The 25,529-nt window shown below is 37.8% G+C and overlaps 1 protein-coding gene across 3 annotated transcripts in view; it reads left to right on the forward strand.

Annotated features, from left to right (window-relative positions):
* The window catches only part of RPS6KA5 (ribosomal protein S6 kinase A5), a 213,215-nt gene that overhangs the window by 52,327 nt on the left and 135,359 nt on the right, over positions 1-25,529 (forward strand). For all 3 annotated transcript variants that reach the window (XM_071213725.1, XM_058292425.2, XM_058292426.2), the window contains one exon: positions 23,949-24,020. In XM_071213725.1, the coding sequence (XP_071069826.1) occupies positions 23,949-24,020 (72 nt within the window). The remainder of the gene's footprint in view (positions 1-23,948; positions 24,021-25,529) is intronic.

Consider the following 25,529-nt stretch of genomic DNA (forward strand, 5'->3'; position numbering starts at 1 on the left):
TTATAGTCCTTATCTTACATTTGGTGTGTTTTTTTTTTCTTTTTAAGATTTATTTATTTATTTATTTCTCTCCCCTTCCCCCCCCACCCCGGTTGTCTGTTCTCTGTGTCTATTTCCTGCATCTTCTTTGTCCGCTTCTGTTGTTGTCAGCGGCACAGGAATCTGTGTTTCTTCTTGTTGCGTCATCTTGTTGTGTCAGCTCTCTGTGTGTGTGGCGCCATTCCTGGGCAGGCTGCACTTTCTTTCACACTGGGCAGCTCTCCTTAGGGGATGCACTCCCTGTGCGTGGGGCTCCCCTACGCAGGGGACACCCCTGCGTGGCACAGCACTCCTTGCGTGCATTAGCACTGTGCATGGGCCAGCTGCACACGGGTCAAGGAGGCCCGGGGTTTGAACCACGGACTCCCTAACCACTGGGCCAAGTCCGCCACCCCATTTGGTGTGTTTTTCCCCCAACACACCTTATTATTATTTTTTAAATATATTTTTTTATGACAGAAGTTGTAAACTTATAAAACAATCATGCACATATGCAAAATTCCCAAGGAACACCCCTCTGTTAACACACCATACTGTGGTGGAACATTTGTTACAGATAAGATATTATCATCTGAATGTTACCATATCCATAGTATACATTTGGCTCACATTTTCCATACTGCCCCATTGTCAACACAGTACGTCTTTGGCATAGATGCAAGAATATTATATTATTACTGCTAACTACTGTCCTTAGGTCATTCCAGTTGTATTTTTCCCATGCGTTCCCAACACCCTACAGTAGTGGTGTACATTTAATTGCTCTAGCTCGCAAAGGACACTCTTGCATCTGTACCATCAACCACAATTCCCATCTACCTCTTGGTTTCACTGTACTATTCAGTTCCTAGATTATTATCTAGCATTCTGTCAATTGGCATTTACATCTTTAGACTACCATTTTCAGCCACATCCCTATTTATAACCTAGCAATTACTATTTTTACCATCCATTCTATACATTTCCATACTTTTACAGTAAAGCTAATTAAAACTTCTACATACATTAAACATCAGTAGTCCATCTCAGTCCTCTTATCTCCATTAAGAATCCACTACCTACACCAGGTCTTAAAGATGTTTTCCTACAATTTCTTCTAGAAGTTTTATGGTTCTTGCTTTTATTTTTAGGTTTTTGATCCATTTTGAGTTAATTTTTAGATAAGGTGTGAGATAGGTGTCCTTTTTCCTTCTTTTGGCTATAGTTATCCAGTTCTTTCAGCACCATTTTGCTGAATGAACTATTCTGCCTGAGCTGTGTGGGTTTGACAGGCTAGTGAAAAATCACTTGACCACACAAGTGAGGGTCTGTTTCTGAGCCATCAATTTGGTTCCATCAGTGTATGTATCTGTCCCTAGGCCAGTATCATGCTGATTTTACCACTATAGCTTGGTAGTATGATTTAAAGTCCAGAGATAAGGGTTCACTTTCCCGTTTATAATGTTTCTGGCTATTCAGGACCCCTTACCCTTCCAAATAAATTTGCTAATTGTGTTTTCAATTTTTAAAAAAAATGCTGGTAGAATTTTTATCAGGGTTGAATTAAATCTGTATATCAATTTGAGTAGAATCGACATCTTAATGATATTTAGTCTTCCAATCCATGAACATGGGATGTTCTTCCAGTTATTTAGGACTTTTTAAATTTCTTTTAACATTGTGTTGCAGTTTCCTGAATATAGGTGCTTTACATCATTGGTTAGGTTTATTCCTGAGTACTTGAGTTTTATCTCTCATATTTTATTTTCATGACTCTTTTGACACTTTTAGTTACTTTTATTGATATAATCGTCATTTCTAGACTCTCTTCCAGACCTCTCTCTCCTATCTTTTCTTTCAGGCTCTGGCACACTCTTTAGTATTTCCTGAAAATCTGGTCTCTTGCTTAGAAATTCTCTCAGTTTCTGTTTATCTGTGAATATTCTAATCTTGCCCTCATTTTTGAAAGACAGTGTTGCTGGATATAAAATTCTTGGCTGGAAGTTTTTCTCTCATAGTATCTTAAATATATCATACCACTCTCTTCTTGCCTCTATTGTTTCTGGTGAGAAATCAGTATTTAATTTTCTTGGGTTTCCCTTATAGGTTATGTATTGCTTTTTCTCCTGCTGTACTCAGAATTCTCTCTTTGTCTTTGGAATTTGACATTCTGATTCGTATGTGTCTCGGAGTTGGTCTATTCGGATTTTTTCAGATGGGAATACATTGTGCTTCTTGGACATAGATATCTATGTTCTTCAATAGGGTTGGAAAGTTCTAACATTATTTCTTTAAATATTCCTTCTGCCTCTTTTCCCTTCTCTTCTCCTTCTGGGACACCCATGACACGTATGTTTGCACATCCTTTGCAGTCTTTTCGTTCCCTGAGACCTTGCTCAGTTTTTTCCGTTCTTTTCTTCATCTGTTCTTTTGTGTGTTCACTTTCAGAGGCCATTTTTTCAGGCCACCAATCCTTTCTTCTGCCTCCTCAAATCTGCTATTATATGATTCCAATGATTTTAAAATTTCATTTATTGCACCTTTCATTCCCATAAGATCTGTGTTTCTGTGCATGCTTTCACATTCTTCTTTGTGCTCATCCAGTGTCTTCTTAATATCCTTAATCTCTTTAGCCATCTCATTGAATTTATTAAGGAGATTTGTTTGATCATCTATGATTAGTTGTCTCAACTCCTTTATGTCATCTGGAGGCTTGTTCATTTAACTGGGCCATAGGTTTCTGTTTCTTGGTGTGGATTGTAATTTTTTGTTGGTGTCTTGGTACCTGGCTTACTAGAGTATTTATTCTGGGTGCAGTTTTTCTCTTTAGGGCTTCCTGCCCTTTCTCCCTTGCTGGTTGTGTAGTGGGAGCCAAGGATGTAATTGGTGCTATAAACTGTGGAGGCTCAAGCTGCCCTCATTGCTGCAGGGATGGATGAAGCTTCTCCCAACTTTCTTCTTTCCCAGAGGTAGGGACAGAGTCACAGTTGTGTGGAATAATCCAAGTCGTGTGGGCCTAGACTTCAGTTGCCCTGAGGGACTGATAAAGCTTCACTCCCTTTCTGCCCTGCCTGGGGCATGGATGGAGCTTCAGGTACAGGCAACAATCCGTGTAGTGTAGGTCCAAGATGACCGCAGTTGCCCTGTAAACTTTTAATTATTCAGTTTGTGCCTGCCAAAGGTACTCTCAGTTACTTGGATAGACTGATGTTGAGCTAGCCAGCCATCTCCCTGCCAGAGGTGGGGCTGAAGCCTAGGCTAGGGCTGCAGGCTGATCTGGATGAAAGAAACCGGTTCCTACCATCACTGTGATATTTGATTAGGCTGGCTTCCCCTCAGGCTGGGGGTGGAGTAAAAATGGGAGCCACTGGCCCCTTTCTGACTTGGACAAATTCACACCCCAGCTGTTCCTAGGGTTATTCCTTAGCCATCCGAGTCTACCAATCAGTAGCTGAAATCAGTAGCCAACCATCTTTTCACCTGTTTTGGGGAAATGGAGCTTCCAATTCTGGTCACGGAACAGTTCCTGGGGCGGCTTGCACCACCAGAGTAGGACAATCACCCGCCTCCTCGGCTTGGCTGGCAATTTCCCAGAGAGGCTGGCGCAAGTCCCTGTAGCTTCCTCCCTGTTGGAGGTGGCACTGGGGCTTAGGCTAGACCTGCAATCTGACCTGGATGGAAAGAAGCCGGTCCCCACCACCACTGGGATTTTCAGTCTACCTGCCGCTTCCCTCGTGCCAGGTGCGGAGTTAAGATGGCAGCTCCCGGCTTCTTTCTGACCTGGACAGGCTCAAACCTTAGCTGGTTTCAGGATACTTTAACCCGCTGAATTTTACTCATCATTAGCTGAAGTTGGTGCTCAACCATCTCTTCTTCCCCCGTTTTGGGGAAGTGGAGCTTTCACTTCCAGCTGGGTAACAGCTCCCGAGGCAGCTTGTGCCTCCGATAGAGGCTGGGCACCAGCCTCTGTGGTGTGGAGTCTTTTCTGCAGATGGGCAGCCTCCTTCTTCCATTCCTTCAAGGATGTTGCAGGATGCCCTTCTGGCCTCCTGGAGCCCCCAAACAGGTGCTTCAGCTAGCTCCAGAGAGCTCTGGGTATTTACTAACTGCCCTTAGCAGGAGCTGACTCTAGGAGCTCCTTACTCCACCGCCATATTGCTGTCAACCTTAATCCCTCATATTTTTGAAAGACAGTGTCACCAGATGTAAAATTCTGGGTTGGTAATTGCTTTCTTCCAGTCCTTTAAATATTTTGTCACACTGCCTTCTTGCTTCCATGGTTTTTTATGAGAAATTAAAACTTGGTGTTAATGGAACTCCCTCATACATATCATGTTACTTTTCTCTTGTAGCTTTTAGAACTCTTTTCTTGTCCATGGCATTTGATAGTTTAACTGCTGTGTACCTTAGTGTTGTCTCTTTGAGTTTATTCTGTGTGGGATTTTTTGAGCTTCTTAAATATGTATATTCATATCTTTATATTTGGAAAGTTTTCTGACTTTATTTCTTTGTATATTCCTTGGGTTTTTTTCTTCTCCTTCTAGGACTCCAATAGTGCATACATTAGTGGGCTTTATTGTGTCCCACAGGTTTCTTAGACTCTGTTCACTTTTGTTTTGTTTTTTTGTTTTTAATTTTTTTGTATTTTTTTTCTTTTTCTGTTCACTTTTTTCCCCTATTTTTTCTTTCTGCTCCTCAGCTAAATCATTTAAATGTCTTATCTTTGAGTTCCTCATTTTTTAGAAGTCTTCATCCAATAGGTCCAAAATCTGATCTTCATTGATGATTTCTGGATTTCTATCTTGTCACTTTGGATAGGTCATCATTTCCAAAGAGGGACTTTTTTTAAACATAGGATTTTTATTGAAATATGTCATTCATACATGAACATACATAAACAATAAGTGTATAGTAAAAGTTGTGAATTTGCAGAACAAACATGCTTATCACAAGGCTCCTGTACATCACCGCACCACCAGCACCTTGCATTGTTGGGAAACATTTGTTACAAGCTATGAAAGAGCATCATAAAAATATTACTACTAACTATAGCCTATATCTTACATTTGGTGTATTTTTTTCTCCAACCCACCCAATTATTAACACCCTGTATTAGTATTATATATTTGTTATCCTTAACGAGAGAATATTCTCATATCTGTCCTCAAACAGGAACTTTTTAATTAAATTGGTAGTCTTTGTTTTACTCTTTTCTTCTGTATTAACAAGTTAATTTCTCAAAGAGAAAAAAAATCTCTTAAGTAACTGAAAATTTTTAGAGTAGACAGTGTTTGAGTTTTAGCAGTTGAGTATTTTCTGTGGAGCAAAGATTTTAAATTAATTATGGCTTAATTATTTAAGTATACACTACAACAAGCTTTAGATTTCTAGACTTTGTATTGCATTCACAACTAAGCCTCACAATGTTGCTTTTTGTAATAGTTCTCTTTTTTCTGAAATGAGAGAAAAATCAAAATCGTCACAAGATATACAGTATACTTACTGCATTGTCATTTATATATTGATGTTAATTAAATGTTCCTTGATAGGGGCGATTAGGATTCAGTGCTGAATCATTATGCTATTTGTGCTTTCTCTTCATGCCTTGATTTCATGCATGTAACTGTAACTCTAATCACAAAAGACTGATTATGTAATATAAACTCAAATGACAGGTAACTAAACTTACAGTGGAAAATGTAAACAAACAAGTGAAGCATTTCTGTTTCCTTGACTACTGTATTCTTTCATTGTCAGTGAGAGTTTGAAGTTAAAATCATATTGCTTGATGAATTTCGAATTAGAATAAAAAAGGGAGTTGGTTGAGTTTAAGCTAAAGCAAAGTTTAATAGCAGGATACAGCCATTGCCATGATACTGATGTTCCTTTTTGGGACCTGATGTCTGAATTGACTGATTAGGTTGTACCTTGGATGGTGCTAGAAATATACTGACCAATTTGAGATTCTTTGTTTTGGTTTTTATTTTATTCTGTTGTTCATGTATTGATCCATTCTTTAGATACCTACTTTCTTTGATTAGGATAGTTCAAGTTCTTCTTATCTGTTTATAGTGATTTTTATTTCTTGTGGTGACTACATAGATCTCATATTATATACTTTATGTAAATTTTTTAGTCAGGTCAGTTTCTGAGGCATCTTACTCTTGCTTCAACGTACCACCTTTCTGGTACTGTCTTCAGAGACAATTTGTATCTATAGAAAAGGTATATATAATCTTTTTATTTTTTTCATCCTTTACGCTTTAAAAATCCTTATCCATCTCTCTATCCTTTTACCTTTCTCTCTGGTCACTTCTGCTCTGGATCCCATTATTTATCATGTTAAAGTACCTGCTCCCTTAGGAACCATACCTCCGTTTTCTACTTTTTCCATTCTTTCCTATATAATCCCCTTATCCATATCTCCTATATACCTTCTAATTCAGAAAAAAGTTTCATATTATTCTTTCCCATATCACTTTCTTCCTTTCTTTGATATCTCCATTACTTGAACAGAATTTTAAAAATTGTATCTATTGCTTTTAAGTGTGCCATTTTGTTTTTCCATTCCCACTCTCTTACCCTTATTCTGCTGTATATATTTGGGGCTCAGTCTTATTTATTTACATCATCTTCATTGGAGCTTAGTTTTTTATTACGGGAGGTTTGATGCCCATTAGTTTGAAATCATCACAAAAGGGGTTTTGAACCATATTTAAAAGGTTGGATGTGATTTGGATTGCAAAGATGTTATTGAACAGTTTGATGATTGAGAATATTATAGTTCTTTCAGCTAATTTGTTGTTTTGATCCTGGGATGAACTTTCTAGCTCGCCAAGTTGTGACATGAGCTAGGTAATCTTCATGGTCATGAGCCTTTTTAGCTGTCTTGCTATTGTATGGGTTAAATGTAGGTCATTTTTTTTCTTTTGACTTTTTTTTTTTTAATTCCCCCTTTTAAACTTTAAAAAGTACAGAAAGACTGTTTCCTTCATTATATTCTTGAATCTGGCTTTTGCTGTCATCTTTCCATTGTTAAAAAGTCATTTAAGGGATTTTTCCTTTCGGAGTATTGAAAATGTTCTAAAATTGAGGCGATGACAGCACAACACTTATGAAAATGAGAGCCACTGTGTGTACACTTTGAATAGGACTGTGCAACACAGGGAATTCAGTGGTGGTTGATGGACTGTGAATAACAGAACAAATATAAGAATGTTTTCTCATGAATAGCAAATACATAATATTAATATAAGGTATTGTATCAGTCTGCCAAAGGGCTGCCAATGCAAAGTACCAGAAATCTGTTGGCTTTTATAAAGGGTATTTATTTGGGATAAAAGCTTATAGTTCCAAGGCTGTGGAAAGTCCAACTCAAGGTACTATATAGTAGGTGCTTTCTTTCCAAGGTCGTCTGCTGCATTTTGAAGCAATACAGCAGCCATCTCTGTGAGATTTCAGCCTTCCCCTCTGGACATTCTCTCTTTCTCTCAGCTGTAGGCAGCGGGCTTGTTTCTTTCCAGGCCTTCTTCCCAATTTCAGCTATAGGCTAGCATTGTGCTTGTTTCTCAGAGCTTCCTATGTCAGTCTCAGTTCTTTTCCCAAGGTCAGATGTAAGCTATCAAGCAAATGGTCCACCTCTCCCTGGAGCCTTAGCTTTTTTTGAGCCTTCTCCTTTCCATCACATGGCAGGATAAAAAATGACATAGTTCTCTTCTCTGTGTGTCTTCTTGAGTGAATGTCTGTGTTTATATCAGATCCAACAAGGTGATGGGGACTTAACCTGAGTTATGCCTTCTGATATCAAATCTAAAGCCTTAATCTTAACAGATAAATCAATAAAAGACATCTCAGCTGAATTTAATGTACTCAAAGGGTATCACACCCATAGGAATACATTAGTTTACAAACAGTCTTTCTATTTTGGGGATTCATAAATAATTTCAAACTGTCACAGGTGTTAATAATTGGGTAGGTTGGGAGAAAATATACCAAATGTAAGTATGGGCTATGGTTAGTGATTTTTTTTTTTTATGTTTATTTTTTTATTTTTTATTTTTTAAAATATTTATTATTATTATTTTTAATTACATTAAAAAAAATATATGAGGTCCCATTCAACCCCACCGCCCCCGCCCCCCACTCCCCCCACAGCAACACTCTCTCCCATCATCGTGATACATCCATTGCACCTGGTAAGTTCATCTCTGAGCATCACTGCACCCCATAGTCAATGGTCCACATCATAGCCCAGACTCTCTCACGTTCCATCCAGTGGGCCCTGGGGGGATCTATAATGTCCCGTAATTGTCCGTGAAGCACTATCCAGGACAACTCCATGTCCTGAAAACGCCTCCACATCTCATCTCTTCCTCCCGTTCCCCACACCCAGCAGCCACCATGGCTACCGTTCCCACACCCATTCCACATTTTCTCTGTGGACATTGGATTGGTTGTGTCCATTGCACACCTATGTCAAGTGAGGGCTTAGATTGCACATGGGTACTGGATGCACTCTTCCCGCTTCTAGTTGTAGACACTCTAGGCTCCATGTTGTGGTGGTTGACCTTCTTCAACTCCATGTTAGCTGAGTGGAGTAAGTCCAATAAGTCAAAGTGTAGGAGCTGAAGTCTGTTGAGGCTCTGGGCCTGGGTGTCATATTATCAGTCCAGAGATTCAAATCCCCTACATATATCTTAAACCCAGCACCAACTACAATTCCAATAAAGTAGCATGCAAGTCTTGTGAAAAGAGATCCCCTCTGAGTCCATTTCCATCACGCAGAAACACCAGCTCCAAAGAAGGGCCATCTGTCATGGCAGTGAACCCCTTCTGCCATGACCATAGAACCCGTGGGTCTCTTTATCCCTCAAAAGAACCAATACCTGGGGTTGTATCTACCTTATCTGTCTCTTAGACTCTGTTCAGTTGTACATAGGGGTATTCCTTCTGACAACCTCCAGACTCTTTTTTAGAGACTCACAGCCTTATAATCTCATTTCTCCTTTCCATTTCCCCCTTACATTAGGTCAAACCGCTTCCCGAAGTCATGTTATTATATGTAGACAGGTATATTCTGCTGTTCCGCATTGAATCTTTAATTCAAGGTCATTTTCTAGTTGCTTCTTCAGCTGGTATGTGGTAGTGATCCCTCGGTGCCAGGGAGGCTCATCCCCGGGTGTCGTGTCCCACACTGGGGGGAATGCATCACATCTACACGCTGAGTTTGGCTGTGAGAGTGGCCACATTTGAGTAACATGAAGGCTGTCAGGAGGAAACCCCCAGGCACAATGCTACTCTAGGCCTTGTTCTTATTGCAGGTGCATAGGCTCAAAAGTGTAGCCATTAGTATCAAGAGCCCACTGTTGGGCCCTCCTTCCTTCCTGGTTCTTGCCGTTGCACCTGGAGGATTGCCGCTGCTCTCCCAGGGCCCACAACAGTGACCCCCCGGCCAGGAGCCCAGTACCCCCCCAGCTGTTGTTTTTAATTGTTTCCACTATGAGTATATATAGACATTACCATATACCCTGGGCATATGCCCTGTATAACTCCCTGTCAACCATATATATCCTGTCAATAACATCCCATATCAGTATTCCTCCGCTGCCATTGCTGAACCACTCTGTGATCCAAAACTTCCCGTAAAGTGAATCCCAACATAATGCCAGCTTCAGAAGAGTCTTAGATCACCAAAATTCATATATACAATATACAGTATTTCCCCAGATCCACCATAAAACCTTTTCCCTTCCACAGCAATAATCTTTTAACTTATTCATATCATATTTCCTGAAACTGATGTACAGATTCCGAAACTATAGTTTTCAAACAAGGTAACATTTGTGCTTACTATGTGGTCCATACTTTAGGTTGTACAGTTTTCTAAATTTTTTAGTTATCCTATGTTTTGTCTTATGGTTTTCATTATTAGTCTGTCGTCCCCTATATGTTTTTGGTGTAATATTAGCTGTTTTATATTCATCCTCGTGTACTCTCACATAACTCCTCTTTTGCCCCCTTGTTTACCTTTGTTCCATCCATTGCACGTCCATTTTCCCCTCCCCTTAGGGCCCACAACGCCTGCCAATCTAATGCCCTGGGAGCCGTCCTTTCTCACGAGAGATACAGTTCTCTCTATTCGACGGCATTAGTCTTCCCCAGGATATGGGTCCACCCCACCCAATGGTAGAACCCACCTTGGCAAAATGAGCCTTCAGCTATTCCCTCCGGAGTCCGTCCCGCATCAGACCATACCCCTGAGCGTCCTAACCAGGTAACCCTCCTACTTATACTTTGATACGTTTTACTCAACATTTAGTTCTCAATGAACTTCTGGCACTCTCCCATGTTTGTATGTTGCCCCTCCCTCTCACCTATTTCTTGGACCATATTACCCCTCTTCCCATCCCCAGCCCCCTGGTTAGTGATATTTTGACAATGCTCTTTCATAGTTTGTAACAAATGTTTCACAACAATGCAAGGTGTTGGTGGCCAGATGTATTGTAATCTTGTATGATGATATGCATGTTTTGTAAATTCACAAGTTTTACTATACATTTATTGTTTATGTATGTTCATATATGAATGATATACTTCAATAAAATTTTATTTTAAAAAATCACTGCTAACCTGGCTGAATTAGATTTTCCCTGTCTTCATACATTTCTACCTTTCTGCTGTGTTTGACTTCATTGATAATCTTTTTATCAACATTGTTTCCTTGAATTCTATACACTTTTAGTTTTTTTTTAACCATTTCTCTGGTTCTTCACTCTAAGTCAGGGCTTCTTAACAACGGGTCCATGAGCTCAAATTTAAATTTTTAAAAAATAACATTATTCTTGTGGGGATGTGTAGGTGCAGGTGTGATATTAAATAATACACTGTATAGTGTGGTCTTAGTATGAGGTCCATGGTTTTCACCTGACTGGCAAAGGGGTCCATGGAACAAAATTGGTTAAGAACCCCTGCTCTAGGTAATCATCAAGTCTCATTCTTTTTGAGTGGTCTTCTGAAGGGTTTTCTTCTTAAGGCTTTAGCCATTGCCCCCTCCTAATAACTTAGTGTATGGTCTTTCTGCAAAATTTTTAGTTCCCTATTTAGAGTAGCCTACAGAGCAGTCCTTTTGGGATGTCCTGCCATCACTTAAAAATCGGTGTTGAAACCCAGAAACTTCCCTTTTCAACTTCCTTATTCTGTCAGAAAGTCTACCATTCACTAGATTTGTGTTTAAGATATTGGGGCAATAAGGAAAATCAAACAGAAGGTCAATTAATTTTTCTTTGAAGATGGACACCTTGTCTTGCTTGATTTTTATAGTCTCTGCTCCCAAGATGGGTGTTTAGTGATAGTTTCTTTTTTTTTTTAGAAGAGTCATTTTATTTATTTCTCTTCCCCCCACCCCCCACCCTGTCTGCTCTCTGTGTCCATTCGCTGTGTGTTCTTCTGTGTCCACTTGGATTCTTGGCGGCACTGGGAATCTGTGTCTCTTTTTGTTGCGTCACCTTGCTGCATCAACCCTCTGTGTGTGTGGCGCCACTCCTGGGTGGGCTGTGCTTTTTTCGCGCGGAGCTGCTCAATGGGGGGGCACACTTCTTGTGTGTGGGGCTCCTCTACACGGGGGACGCCCCTGTGTGGCACAGCACTCTGTGCACAGCAGCGTTGCACGTGGGCCAGCTCACCACATGGGCCACGAGGCCCTGGGTTTGAATCCTGGACCTCCCATACGGTAGGTTGATGCTCTATCAGTTAAGCCACATCTGCTTCCCTAGTGATTTTTTCTTGAGCTAAACATTACAGTGATTTGTGAGTCTATCCTTTCCTCTTCATTTTAGCTTATTCTCATATTAATAATTTGAGACACTTATCTTCAAACACTTTATTGCAGTAACCTCATGGTTTTGTCCTACATCCACAGGGAACAGTGCCATCAGAGTAATTTCCCTTGATCCTTTTATCAGGTCAAGAATCATTATTGCGTATAGATTCAATTAAAACTAATTAGCCTAGCATTTCAGGGTCTGAATCAACTAGTTCTATGAACATATTTAATGTCAAGTTTTTACTCTTTTCTCCACATGAATCCATTATAGCTAATTAGAATATTTTCTTTTTATCTGCTGCCAGGAAAGGCTCATTCCCTGTATACCTTTGCTCCTACTGTTTGTCTAGCCTGGTTCAGCCATCCCTCCTTTGCCAGTTGAAATACTATACTTCTTAGCTAAAGACCTAGCAACTAGCTCAGAGCCTGGCATATGTAGTAGGCATCCTATGAATATTTAAGTGAGCGAATGAAGACCTGTGATCTCATTGAGCTTTTCTAACTAGTTTCACATAATAGCATTGACCTTAATCTCAACAGACTCCACAAACCTATATATATATATGTAATTGCTCATGTCTTATTGCAAATTTTATAAATAATTAATTCCTTGAGTAATATGTTACATGTCTCTTAGTCATAGTTCAGTTAGAAATATATTTGAAATGACTTCAAAAGCATTATTTTTTTCTTTCTTTCTACTTTACTTGTAAAAGTGCCTTAAAATTAAGCCTTTTCTTAGCTTTAACAGAAGTGAATCATTGGATCTAATCAAATGATTTCAGCACACATTCTGTGCAATTTCATTTGTACAGTTTAGCAGAAACTATGACAACAGGATAAAAATTATGTTTTTACTGATTGCTGTCCTCCATAATAGTGGACAGTTCCAAGGTAAATATCTTAGAACTTTAAAAAATTGATCATAGTTAATATGTATGTTGGATGACATTTGGTAATAGACTTGCTAGAAGGTTAGGTTAAGCCATTTATTAGTCATAGGTTTATGGTTGAAATCCTGGAGAATATGCCAAAGATTAGTAATCGTTAAGTGGTGGGATTATGGGAGATTTTCAAGGTTTACTTTAGGCCTATCTATGTTATCTAATTTGTTTTTTTTTAGACAGTGAACATGGATTAATTGCATGATTAAAAAACAATAAGGCTATTTAAATTGGGGGGACAGCCAATTATCCTTGGTCTAAGTGTATTATTTTCAAAAATTGCCTTATTTTTTCCATACTGCACATAGGCATATTAGCCATATTAACACATGTATATGTATGTGTAGATGTTTGTTTTGTATATTTTATTATAGGAGGAACTGAAGAATCCAGTCATAGTAAAAGAAACAATTGGGTAATATGAGAATTTTCTCCAAAAGAGGTTTTAATAATTCATATTGTTTCTAAAGTGAATCACTTAAATTTTGAAATTCATTTGTGTGTTTACAAAAAAATTTTTAAATATCACTTGACTTCTTGTATAGGGATTAAATTCAGTCTTAAAAGTGATTTCCTATGAGGAATATTATTATATGCTATTATAGGAGAGTAGGACTAATCAACAAGTGACAGGTTTTCAATGAGATAATTTCTAATCTTTTCAAAAGAAAAAAAATGGTTACAAGTGTCTTGTGAAAGCCTTAAAACTGCTTACACTTACCTTTTGTGAATGATTTAACTTAGTAATGCTTTTATGTAAAAACTATAAAGGCTGTTGATGAGAGGAGACTGTCTAAGCTGATTAACAATATGGGTAGTCCTAAAGTAGACCTTGAAAATATTTAAAATATTAATTGCTTTAGTCTGTTTACTAAGATTTAGCGGCTTGAATGATGTAGACATTAGAATAGATTACAAATATAGCAGTTGATATGGTCATACTGTCCTGTACCAACTGAATAGCTGGTAATCTAAGTTTTTAAAGTTTTGTTGATATGTTTTATATATTTGTAAAGAGTTTTCATAAGGCATTGTTTCTATGGGAAGAAGCTGTTCCTTTCAGTTACAATTTATAGAGGTTAAAGGTGAGGTTTTGGTGCCATTTTGATGTTGTTATAACTAGAAACTCGGAAATGCCCAAATCTTGCCCTACCAATATATTTTTTTCCCTCAAGAGTAATTAGGGAACTGTCTGCAAGAAATAGTGGCTAGTGGGAAATAGTGAACCACTTTAATAAGAACTGTGTAGACTTCCAGCACACCAACAGAGAACTCTTCTATTAAAGCTGTACAGATAGTTTAGGCTTAAGACCTAAGGAAGGCCTCCTCCTTCCCTCCCAACCTAATCTAATCATAATCTTTGGACCGACATGTTCAGGTATATGTCTGAGAAGGGCTGAAATAGGGGCAAACTTGTGAACAGTTTCCAAGAGAAGCCCTGAACCCATTTAGCTAACCTCCATATACACTTGAGGAGAGGAGAATTATTAGAGACTGACAAGTCTTCCCCAGGGGGCCAAGCTGTGCCACATGTATGCTTGGCACATGGACAAAGAGACCTTGTGTGGAGACTGATCTTTTAACACAGTGATTCTACGTAGTACTAATTGTATCCAGTCAGAGTTTTGGACTCTTGAATTATTAGATTACTAGCCTTTCTTACCTTTCTTTGGGGAAAACTAGAAAGAGGGATGGGCAGAAGAAGTGTGCCTGTCACAGGAAGAGGAGCACAGATTCTTTTTCTTATGTAACCACAATCAAGTACTGTCTACTTTCAGGTATGAAGAAAGACAATGGACAATTTTAATTATCTCTGAACAGTACCAACCTCTTTCTGGTACAGTCTGTCCTAGGCATTCAAGTAGTGCCAAACCATCTTATCAACATATCGATTTGGACTTTACTAAGGTACATGAATGACTCACTAATATAGAAAATATCAGCAATTGGCTGATGTTTATTTAAAATAGGATCTATATTTTATGTTACTAATAAATGTTATGTTGCTGGGAAGTTTCAGTTCTTGTTCTTCGGTTAACAATTTAGTGAAAAGTAGCTTATTTTGAGACTTTTATGTTCAAAGGCTTCTAATCACAATGACAAAGGAATAGCACAGAAATGAGAATCATTTAGACACCTGGACCCACATGCTTGAATATGTGTTTGTCATCACTTAGGAGTCTATCTAGTATAATATTTACCATTTTCTTTCATGCTTTTTATCATTAGTACAATTTTTAAGAACCTTTATAATAAATACTCCCTCTTTCCTAAATATGATAGAACTTCCTGTTGATTTGCCATTGTATGTGTGATCACTTACTTTGCCTTTTAGATATATTACAGAAAAAAGAGTCATATGGATATTACTTTCAAGATCCATGAAATGAGTCTATATCATATCACTTAAAATAAAAAACAAAACAAAATGGGAGCAGATGTGGCTCAAGCAACTGGGTGCCTGCCTCCAACATAGGAGGTCCCAGGTTTCGTTCCTGGTGCCTTCTAAAGAAGACAACAGATGCCCAACCAGCAAACGCCACAGGTGCCTTAACTATCAGATGCTACAAACCAGGAAACACTGCAACCAGCAGATGATTCAACCAGCGGACAACACAACCAGCAGGGAGTGCAAGTGGCTCAAGCAGTTGGGTACTTGCTTCCCACGTGGGAGGTCATGGGTTTGGTTTCCAATTCCTCCTAAAGAAGATGAGCAGACAGATGAGAGAACTATCTGAGGGGGTGGGGGAGGGGAGAGAATTTTTTTTAAAAAGCCTCTTTTAAGTTAACTTGCTAGGTCAACAGTTGTTTTAGTTAAAAATAAAAACTACTGTCACAATGTTTTCTGTTGAAATACTTTTGCTTTTGGCAATGTCAGAATAAGACCCTCTTGGAGGATTTCCTGGCAGAAAACAATACTGTGGACCTAATAGAAGAAGCAATTAACTGAAGGTACTTAAGAGTAAACGGAAGCAGATAGACTCTATTAGGGAATACACAGTGGAGGAGGGTAGGAAGGGAACTGTGAGAAGTAACTTTCCCCATTCCGCTGATGTGAGCCAGGAGCTAAGTGCAGCCCACACTGCTGGAGGTGGGGCTGGTGGGGTAGGTAGGTGTAGCAGTGGTAGAGTTAGTTGGAAAACAATAGTCTCTCTGGCCAGAGAAGCCAGAAAACTGGAACTTGGGAACCAAGACCATGGAAGAGGAAGAGCCAGAAGCCAGAGAGCAGGCCCCCAAATTTTGTCAATTACATATCTGTCTGATGCAATGCCAGATTACACAACATATGAAGTGCCAAGAAAATGGAAGATATCTTAAGAGGAAAGAAAATCAACTGAGCCCTGCCCTGGAATGAATGAGATATTAGAACTAGGAAACAAGGATTTTAAAACAGCTTTTATAATATCCTCACAGAAATAAATTGCCAGGCTTTTAGTGAATGAAAAAATAGGAAATATTAGCAGATATACAGAAACAACAAAAAAGAACTAAATGAAAGTACAAGAAATGAAAAATACAGTATTTGAAATAAAAAAGTCACTGGATGGGGAAGCAGATGTGGCTTAAGCAATTGGGCTCACGTCTGTGATAATAGGAGGTCCAGGGTCGATACCCAGGGCTTCCTGGTGAAGGCAAGATGGTCCATGTGGCGAGCTGCCCCATGCAGGATCGTTGCCCTGTGCAAGAGTGCTGGTCCACGTGGAGAGCTGATGTGCGTCAAGTAGATGCAACAAAAAGAGACACAGAGGAGAGATGATGAGAGATGCATCAGTCCAGGGAGCTGCGGTGGTGCAAGAGAATGATCACCTCTCTCCCACTCCAGAAGGTCCCAGGATCTGTTCCCGGAGCCACCTGATGAGAATACAAGCAGACACAGAAGAACACACAGTGAATGGACACAGACAGCTGACAGTGGAGGGAGGGGGGAGAAATAAATCTTAAAAAAACAAAACAAAAGTCACTGGATAGATTTAATAGCCACATAAAGATGTCAGAGAGAAAGTAAGTGAATTTGAAAAAAAGAACACTAGAGGTGAGATAATATGAAGAACAGAGAGGAAATATTGAAAAAAATGAACAGAGCTTCAGGTACTTTTTGAGATATTAAACTCCATCTCAGAAGCAGAGCAAAGAGAATGGATTAGAAAAAAATATTTGAAAATTAAGGCCAGCAATTTCCCAAATTTGATGAAAAATGCAAATTAACAAATGAACCCAGAGAAGTCTACATCACAGCATATAATTGTAAAACTGTTGAAAGTCAAAGAGCAAATATTGAAAGCAATAAAAGAAAAATTACACATTTCAAACAAGAGAGCAATGATCTGCTTAACAACTTATTTCTCAGAAACCATGGAGGACAAAAGAGAGTGGAATGAAAAATATCTTTAAAGTGCTGGGAAAAGAAAAAACCTGCCAACCCAGAATTCTATATCAAAGAAATATATCCTTCAAGAATGAGTGTGATTCTTGAATTAGATAGTGTTAATGATAGGACAACCTTGTTAATATACTAAAAACCACTGAATTATTTACTTTAAAAGACTGAATTTTTCAATATGTGAACCATATTTCAATACAAAATTTTTAAAAACCTAAGTTAAAATTAATACTTTTTTCAGAGGAAAGAAAACTCAGAGAATTCCTCACCTGCATTATAAGATATATCAAAAGAAGTCTGGGAAGTGGATTTGGCCCAACAGATAGGGCATCTGCCTATCACATGGGAGGTCCAAGGTTCAAACCCAGGGCCTCCTGACCTGTGTGATGAGCTGGCCCATGCACAGTGCTGATGCGCGCAAGGAATGCCATGCCGCGCAAGGGGTATCCCCTGCGTAGGGGAGCTCCACATGCAAGGAGCGCACCCCATAAGGAGAGCTGCCCAGTGCGACAAAAGTGCAACCTGCCCAGGAATGGCACCGCATACACGGAGAGCTTGACACAGCAAGATGATGCAACAAATCAAGACGCAACAAAACGGGACACAGATTCTGGGTGCCACTGACAAGAATACAGGCAGGCACAGAAGAACACAGCGAATGGGCACACAGAGCAGACAACTGGGGGTGGGAGGGTGGGGAAGGGGAGAGAAATAAATAAAAAATAAATCTTTAAAAAAAAGTTCTTTAAGACTAGGGTTAACTGATATCAGAGGAATTCTGTATCCTTAGGAAAAAAAGAGCATCAAAAATGGTAAATATCTTGGCAAGTGCAGGAGACTGTTTCCTTTCCCTCTCTCCTTCCCTTCTTCTCTTCTTTCCTCTCTCTACCCTTTTCTTCTTAATTTCTTTATAAACCATATTATATAAGCAAAACCTTGTGAAGTTTATAGTTTTTGTCAAAGGTATTATTAACCCCATATGACACCTATAACAAAGGATTTTTTTGAAAGTTTATATGTTTTATGTGAAGTTGTATTAGGGTTCTCTAGGAGAGCAGAACTGACACAAGATACCTGTCAATACTATGAAATTTCATAAAATTGTCTGACACCATTGTGGGAATATACAAATCCAAATTACTTAGGTCAGGCTGCAAGTCAGGGATGGTGATAAAGGTCCTTGTTGAGTTCCCTAGGATATACTATCTGAAGTAGAGATGGGAATTCTCTTTCTGAATGCTGAAATTATTTCTCTTTTTAAGGCCTTCAACTGATTGGATGAGTCATTGCTGATGGCAGTCTCCTCACTTGATTGTAGATGTACCCAACGATCTATGCAGTCAACTCACTGATGATTAAAATCCATGAAATGTGCTTGTTTTACAATTAGCCCAGTACTTGCTTGACGAAACAGCTGGGCAACATTACCTGGCCGAGTTGACACATTAACCTAACCATCACAAAAGTGGTACAGTATTAACTATAAGAAAACTATGAGTAAAGATGTACATTTTAATCCCTAGAAATGACTATGAAAATATTATAAAGTACTAAAATACCAAAGAGAGAATTTAGAAGTCTTCAAAAAAATTTTTGTAAGTGAGGAAAGTAGGACCACAGGAATGAAAAACAGAGAAGAAAAGTTGAAAACAAATAATAAATTAGTGGTTCCAAACCCAACCATATTAATTACATAATTACATATATGTAATTATTCTAAATGTTGAAGGACTAAACATTCCAATCAAAATTTTAATAGGCTTTTTTGCAGAATTGATTAGAGTCTAAAATTTACATAGAAGGGCAAAACAAACTGGAAAAAGAACAAATTTGGAGGACTTATATCACCTGATTTCAAGACTTCCAATAATCAAGATGGTAAGCTCTTGGCATAATACTGAACATGTAGATCGATGAAACAGAATAGAAAGCCTGGAAATAGATTCATACTTACCTGTTCAGTTAATTTTTGACAAAGGAGTCAACATGATTCAGTGCTGAAAAGATAGCACTTTCTTGCTTTGTTTGTTTTTTCAATTGGTTTGGGAACAACCGGATATATCTGTATGAGAAAAAAATGAAGCTTGACCCTTACCTCACACCATATAAGAAAATTAACCTGAAATGGATCATAAACTTAAATGTAAGAACCAAAACTATTAAACATCTAGAAGATACTACAGAGAGTATCTTTGTGATAATTGGGTTAGGCATGGGTTTCTTAAATAGGATTCAGCACGCACAGACAGAAAAAAAAATGATAAAAGGGACTTCATTAAAAAATCTGCTTTTTGAAGGACACAATTAAGAAAATTAAGGCAAGCTAAAGAATTGGAGAATATATGTGCAAAACATAATATCTGACCAAAGACTTTAATCTGGAATGTAAAAAGGACTATTGTGGACTCAGTAAAGAAATTTGGAGCTATTCTTAAAAAAAAAAAAGGCTCTTACAACTTAACAATAAGACCAAAAAAACAAGAACAACAAAATCCTATAAAAATGGACCAAAGATTTGAACAATTCACAAAAGAGGATCTACAATTGACCAGTTAGCCCACGAAAAGTTGGTCAATATCACTTGTAATCAGGAAAATGCAAGTTAAAACCACAATGAGGTACCACTGTATGCTCACTAGAATGGCTAAAATTTCAAAGTCTGGTATTACAAAGACTTCAAAAGGGTATAGAGCAACTGGAACTCATATATTGTTGGTGAGAATGCAAAATAATAGAGCCTCTTTAATAAAACAGTATGGTGATATCTTTTTAAAGGTAGAGATACACTTACTCAACTGTAGCAATCCCACTTCTAGGTATTTACTCAAGAGAAATGAAAACATACGTCTACATAAACACTTATACACAAATGTGTATTGTAGTGTTACTCATAATAACACCAAATTGGAAACAATACAAATGTCCATCAACTGGTGAAAGAAACAGCAAATTGTGTTATGTCTGTACTATGGAATACTACTTAGCAATAAAAAGGAATGAAGCAGTAGCACATGACAAAATTATGAAACTCAAAAGTGTTAGACTAAATGAATGAAATTGAAAGCAAAATAACTACATACTGCATGATTCTGTTTATATGAGATTCTAGAAAAGTCAAAACTATAATGGCAGGAAGTAGAACAGAAGTGTGGGGACGATGGTCAACCAAGTAATTGACTTTCAAAGGGACATCCAGAAACTTTTTTTGTGATGGAACTATTTTATATTTTGATTGCAGTAGAGGCTTCATGACTGTACTCTATTATCAGAATCATCAAACTTCAGTAAACTGTTCCCTTAAAATGAGTGAATTTTATTATATGTAAGTTATACCTCAGTGAAACTTTAAAAAGAATGTTGACTTTAGGCTTTTGGTGCTGAAATGTCTTTTCTTATTTGACCCTTTCAGCAAAATATTAAGATCTGTGAACTGTTTGCTTCTGTTTCTTGGCACTTCTAAAGTAAAATAATAAAAATAAGTAAATTTTTAAAAATGATGAATAATATTGTATTTGTTAAAATACCAGTGAAACAGTGGTGAAACAGTCAAAAGCATATTGTCTGATAAACCCAGATAATAGCTTCTGTTGTCAGAATTAAAATCTCTGTATCCAGTCCAGTTATAATTGTTTGGTTCCCAAGTAACGATAAGATAGAGAGGACAAAATAAAGTAAAGGAATATGTTACGACATGCTCGATTTTTGGTTGCATACCCCAAATTGAAACCTTGACCTTGGTGATCTGGGCTGAATGACATAGACCTGTTTAAAACTTATTGGTCTCTTTACCTTAAGTAGATACCTGTTAGGCTTGTCCATTGGTATCTCACAATTCTTAAGCAAGAAAAGATCAATAAAGAAGAACTCTAGGGAAACTGGAGGTGAAAACGCCAAGTGTTTTTCATAAGCCCAGGCAGGGTCAAGCTCTTCCCAAATCATCCATTCTTGCATTTTCCTAGGACCTGGGGCTAGAGGTTTGAGGAAGGGAAGAACCTCTCAGAAACTGTATCAGTCAGGTTTCTCTAGAGAAACAGAACTGACAGGAGATATCTGTAAATATTATGAGATATTTACAAGAATTATCTCACCTGACTGTGGACATAGGCAAGTCCAAATTCTGTAGGGCAGGCCACAAGCTGGGGAGTTTGATGAAGGTTTTTGATGAATTCCCCAGGAGAAGCTGGCTGGCTGAAATAGAGATGAAAATTCTCTCTTCTGACTTCTGAAATGATCTCTTCTTCTTTTAAAGCCTTCGACTGATTAGGTGAGATGTCTCATTGTTGAAGGCAGTCTCATTGATTGTAGATGTAATCAAGTTACTGATGATTTAAGTCCACAAGAAATCTTCATAGTTACAATCAGGCCAGTGTTTGTTTGACCAAACAACTGGGTATCATAAACAATCCAAGTTGACACATGAACTTAAGCATTCACAAGCTTTGCCTTACCTCACCAACCACCTGGGGCAGTCCTGATAGAATAGTAATATGAAAAATAAACTCTCAGCAGCTAAGCCAAAGAGAAGAGAATCCTAAGAGAACATACTTTGAAGAAACCAAAGTGAACCTCTCATCACAAAACCTTCTCCCCCTATCCCCGTCACAGCAGGGTAGTCCATTAGTGCCTTTCATTTTGAAACTGTTAATTCTTTTTCTTTTTCCTGGGGATCGGAGATTTGGGGAAATACGGAGGTCCTGTTGCAGGCAAAGTTAATTGCATAAGAAACAAAATAATAGAGATAGTACATTGTGAACAAAACAGTCTTCCACAGACCATTGTAAAGATCTTTGTCAATGACCAGGGTTTCCTTGATAGCATGCTTTGTAGAACAAAGTGTAATTGCTTTGTGAGTTCTTTTATTTCCTATGAGAATAATTCTATGGTTAGTGAAGAAAGGCTGAAGTAGCCACATACGGAAAGATATTTTTTCTTATCCTCATACTCTAGCAGCAGATGCAGATATGAGAGAAATATAGTATATATATAGAATGCTTTTGAAAAGCTGGGCCTTTATGTATCTTGTAGTAAATAAAACATGGTTGCTAATAATGAGAACAGAGTAATCATTTTTAACATTTTCAGCATAGGGCTCTTTTGTATTGTCTAACTTTTTTTGTATTTTAACATTTAATTAGAAGAGATCCAAATCATTTCAAAAGTGGTGGTCTTCTGTGAGCGTGGCTTTTAATATGACTTGCTTGACATACTAAAAGAGGATATGCTTTTGTGTGCTTACTTTATGATAATATCTCTGTTTTTGGTATTCATTTTAGATCTTTATTGATGTCAGTGTGAACTATAGGCATGAACCATGTACATTGATTTGTTCCCACTATAAAAGTATGCGTTTAATTAAACTTTGGAAAGACAATATTACTTGTACCCTAAAATCTTTAATTCTAAAAGTTCTTAGTTGAGAGACTAATTTTCTTAGTTTTAGTTGCAAAGTATTAACTTACTTACAAGCATGTATAATCCCTGTATAAATTTAACTCATTTAATCTTCATCACAACCCTATGAGTAGATATTATTTTATTCTCTACCATTTTATGGGAATTTTCATATATAAAGAAAATTTGAAAGAATTGTGCATTGAATATCCTTATACCTACCATCAGGATTCTACAATTAACATTTTGTGTATTTGCTTTTATCACATTCCTATCCATATCTCTGTTCATCCATCAACCCATCTTATTTTTAATGCATTTTAAAGTAAGTTGCAGACATCAGTACACTTTGGGGGTAGGTATTTTTATTATTTTATACTATAAGACACTGAGATATAGAGAAATTAATTAACTTAAGGACACACAGCTTGTTAGTGGTAGAAATGGACCAGTCTTCTCTGAAACACTTCCATAGGGTACTAGTTCACATGATGTTGATAGGTGTTATCATGAAAATAACTTATTTTGTTAGAGACACTTGACAAATATAGTATCTCAGTGTTGGAGATTCATAATGCATATTTTCATAGTACAGGATCCGGAGATTCAGCAGTAGAGAAACTTCATTTAACTTTGTTTAAGCCAGCCATTTTCCAAAGTTATTTGACAAGGGCACTCTGCTCTCCACCTTTCCTGCAAACATAATATCTATTATCATCTGATAGTATAGGGCCTGAATTCCGTGGACCTTACTTTATTATAAATGCTAATTTATAAGATATCCTAATTTTGTCTATTTAGGATAGAATACAGTTTTAAAGAGTATATAGTTTTAAGCATCATCTTAGAGCTAGCAGATGTAGAAATAATTGAGGCCAATGCTTTCATTTCAAAGATGAGGGAACAGAGACACAGAGTGGACAAGTCACTAGATGATGCTAAGATGTGCTTAGTGGCAGAAATGGAACTAGAGCTCAGCTGAGAACCTGGGAGTGGCATTTAGAAGACACTAAATATTTGTTGAATCAGTGAATAAATCCTCTAAATTTATCCAGCTTTCTTCCTACTATATATCTATATATTAAATTTTTGTTTATTTTCTAATTATATTGGTCAGAACAGAATCTATTAACTTTAATTTTTATATTAACTTATTCTTTGGTACATATGAAGTATAATTGCTAAATTCTAAAATAAAATGTTATTATAACTTTTAACATACAAAAATTGCATAAACCAAAGCTGTACAATTTAACAGATAATTATAGTTATTCCTGGTTTAACTTCCCAAGTCAAGAACCTAGAACCTTGATGGCACTTCAAAAGCCAGCCCTGTGTGTCCCTGCCTGTTGCTGATTCCCTTAATTACTTCTTTTTTCTCTTTCTTTTTTAGCTAATTTAACAGGACATGCTGAGAAGGTGGGGATTGAAAATTTTGAACTCCTGAAGGTCCTAGGAACTGGAGGTAAGTCTTAGGTTAATTCTATTTGTTTAGGAAAAAAAGTACTTTTTATTCATATGACAAAGGATTGCTATCTCCAATGCAGAAATCAATTAAAACTTAAAAAGCATGAAGAATCTAGTAGGAGAACTGTCAAAGAACATGAATAGGTCATTCACAGAGGAAGAAATACAAAAGGCAAAATTTGAAAGAATTGGCAAGCATTTAGGGAAACCAAGCCCTCTCATTCTGTTTTTGGGAATGTAAAGTGTTCCATCTTTACACAGGGCAATCTGACAATATTTTTTTAAAAGACCACTGTAGCAGTTTGATATTATTGATGAATTCTAAAAAGAAATATTGGATTATGTTGGTAAACTATCTTTTCCTCTGGTTTTATTAGAGTGTATTGGATTCAGAGGTTTTACTTTTACTTAATTAAATAATGATTAAGGCTTTGATTGGGCCATATCAGTAGGACATTGAGTTCCTGCCCCTTTGGTGGGTAAGGGCTCACAAAAAACCCCACAGCAGAGAAAAGAGTTGGAATTTTGAGCTGGAGCCCGGGAAGTACACACACACGGGAGCAGAGCAGATGAGCCTGGAGAGAATTGAGCCCCAGAGAGAGACAGAGCCAGTCACCTTGTAGTCTACTGCTGGCCTTGTGGAGAGAAGCAGGGCAGCAGAGCCTGGAGAGAAATAAGCCCTGGGAAGAGAGGAACCCAGGAAACCTGAACTCTTGGCAGATGTTGGCAGCCGTCTTGCTTTAACTCATGGCAACAGATTTTGGTGAGGGAAGTAAGTTACACTTTATGGCCTGGTAACTGTGAGCTTCTACCCCAAATAAATAGCCTTCATAAAAGTCAACAGATTTCTGGTGTTTTGCATCAGCACCCCTTTGAGTGACTAATATAACCACTAACACAGAGAGCCTCCCATTTGCCAAGTCCTCTGTGAAGTGCTTTATGTTGACTCATTCAGTCCTTAATCAGCATTGTTGATTTCATTGCACATCATTTGTAATAATGAAAAACTCAAGTCCTTTCAGACACCTAATAATAGGGGTTTGGGTAAAAGGAACGATAGAACCTCTATACAATAGGATTGAAATGATCTATATTTACTAACATGGGAAGCTCTCCAAAATGTGATAAGAAAAAAGACTATAGAAGAGAATATATAATATTATACTCTATTATGTAAAAATTGTGACTACATGTGTACATATGTGCATAGAGAAGTCTCTGGGATCTACACCAGAGATGTCTATAATGTAAAAAATTGTGACTTCATGTGTACATATATACATAGAGAAATCTCTGGGATCTATACCAAAATGATAGCAGTGGTTGTCACTGGGTGGTGTGATCTCATTTTTCTGCTTTGTACTTTTCTCTGCCTGCTGGATTTTTACTTTCACAGCTGTTGCTGCTCAGGGGTCATGACAGCTTCACGGGTGTATGACCTGGGCAGTTGCGCAGAAACCTCACTTTGAAGACCTCTACATTTGGTTTAATGCTCTGCTTCCCCTGT

The sequence above is a fragment of the Dasypus novemcinctus genome, chromosome 3 (genome assembly GCF_030445035.2).
Source record: "Dasypus novemcinctus isolate mDasNov1 chromosome 3, mDasNov1.1.hap2, whole genome shotgun sequence".
Lineage (NCBI taxonomy): Eukaryota > Metazoa > Chordata > Mammalia > Cingulata > Dasypodidae > Dasypus > Dasypus novemcinctus.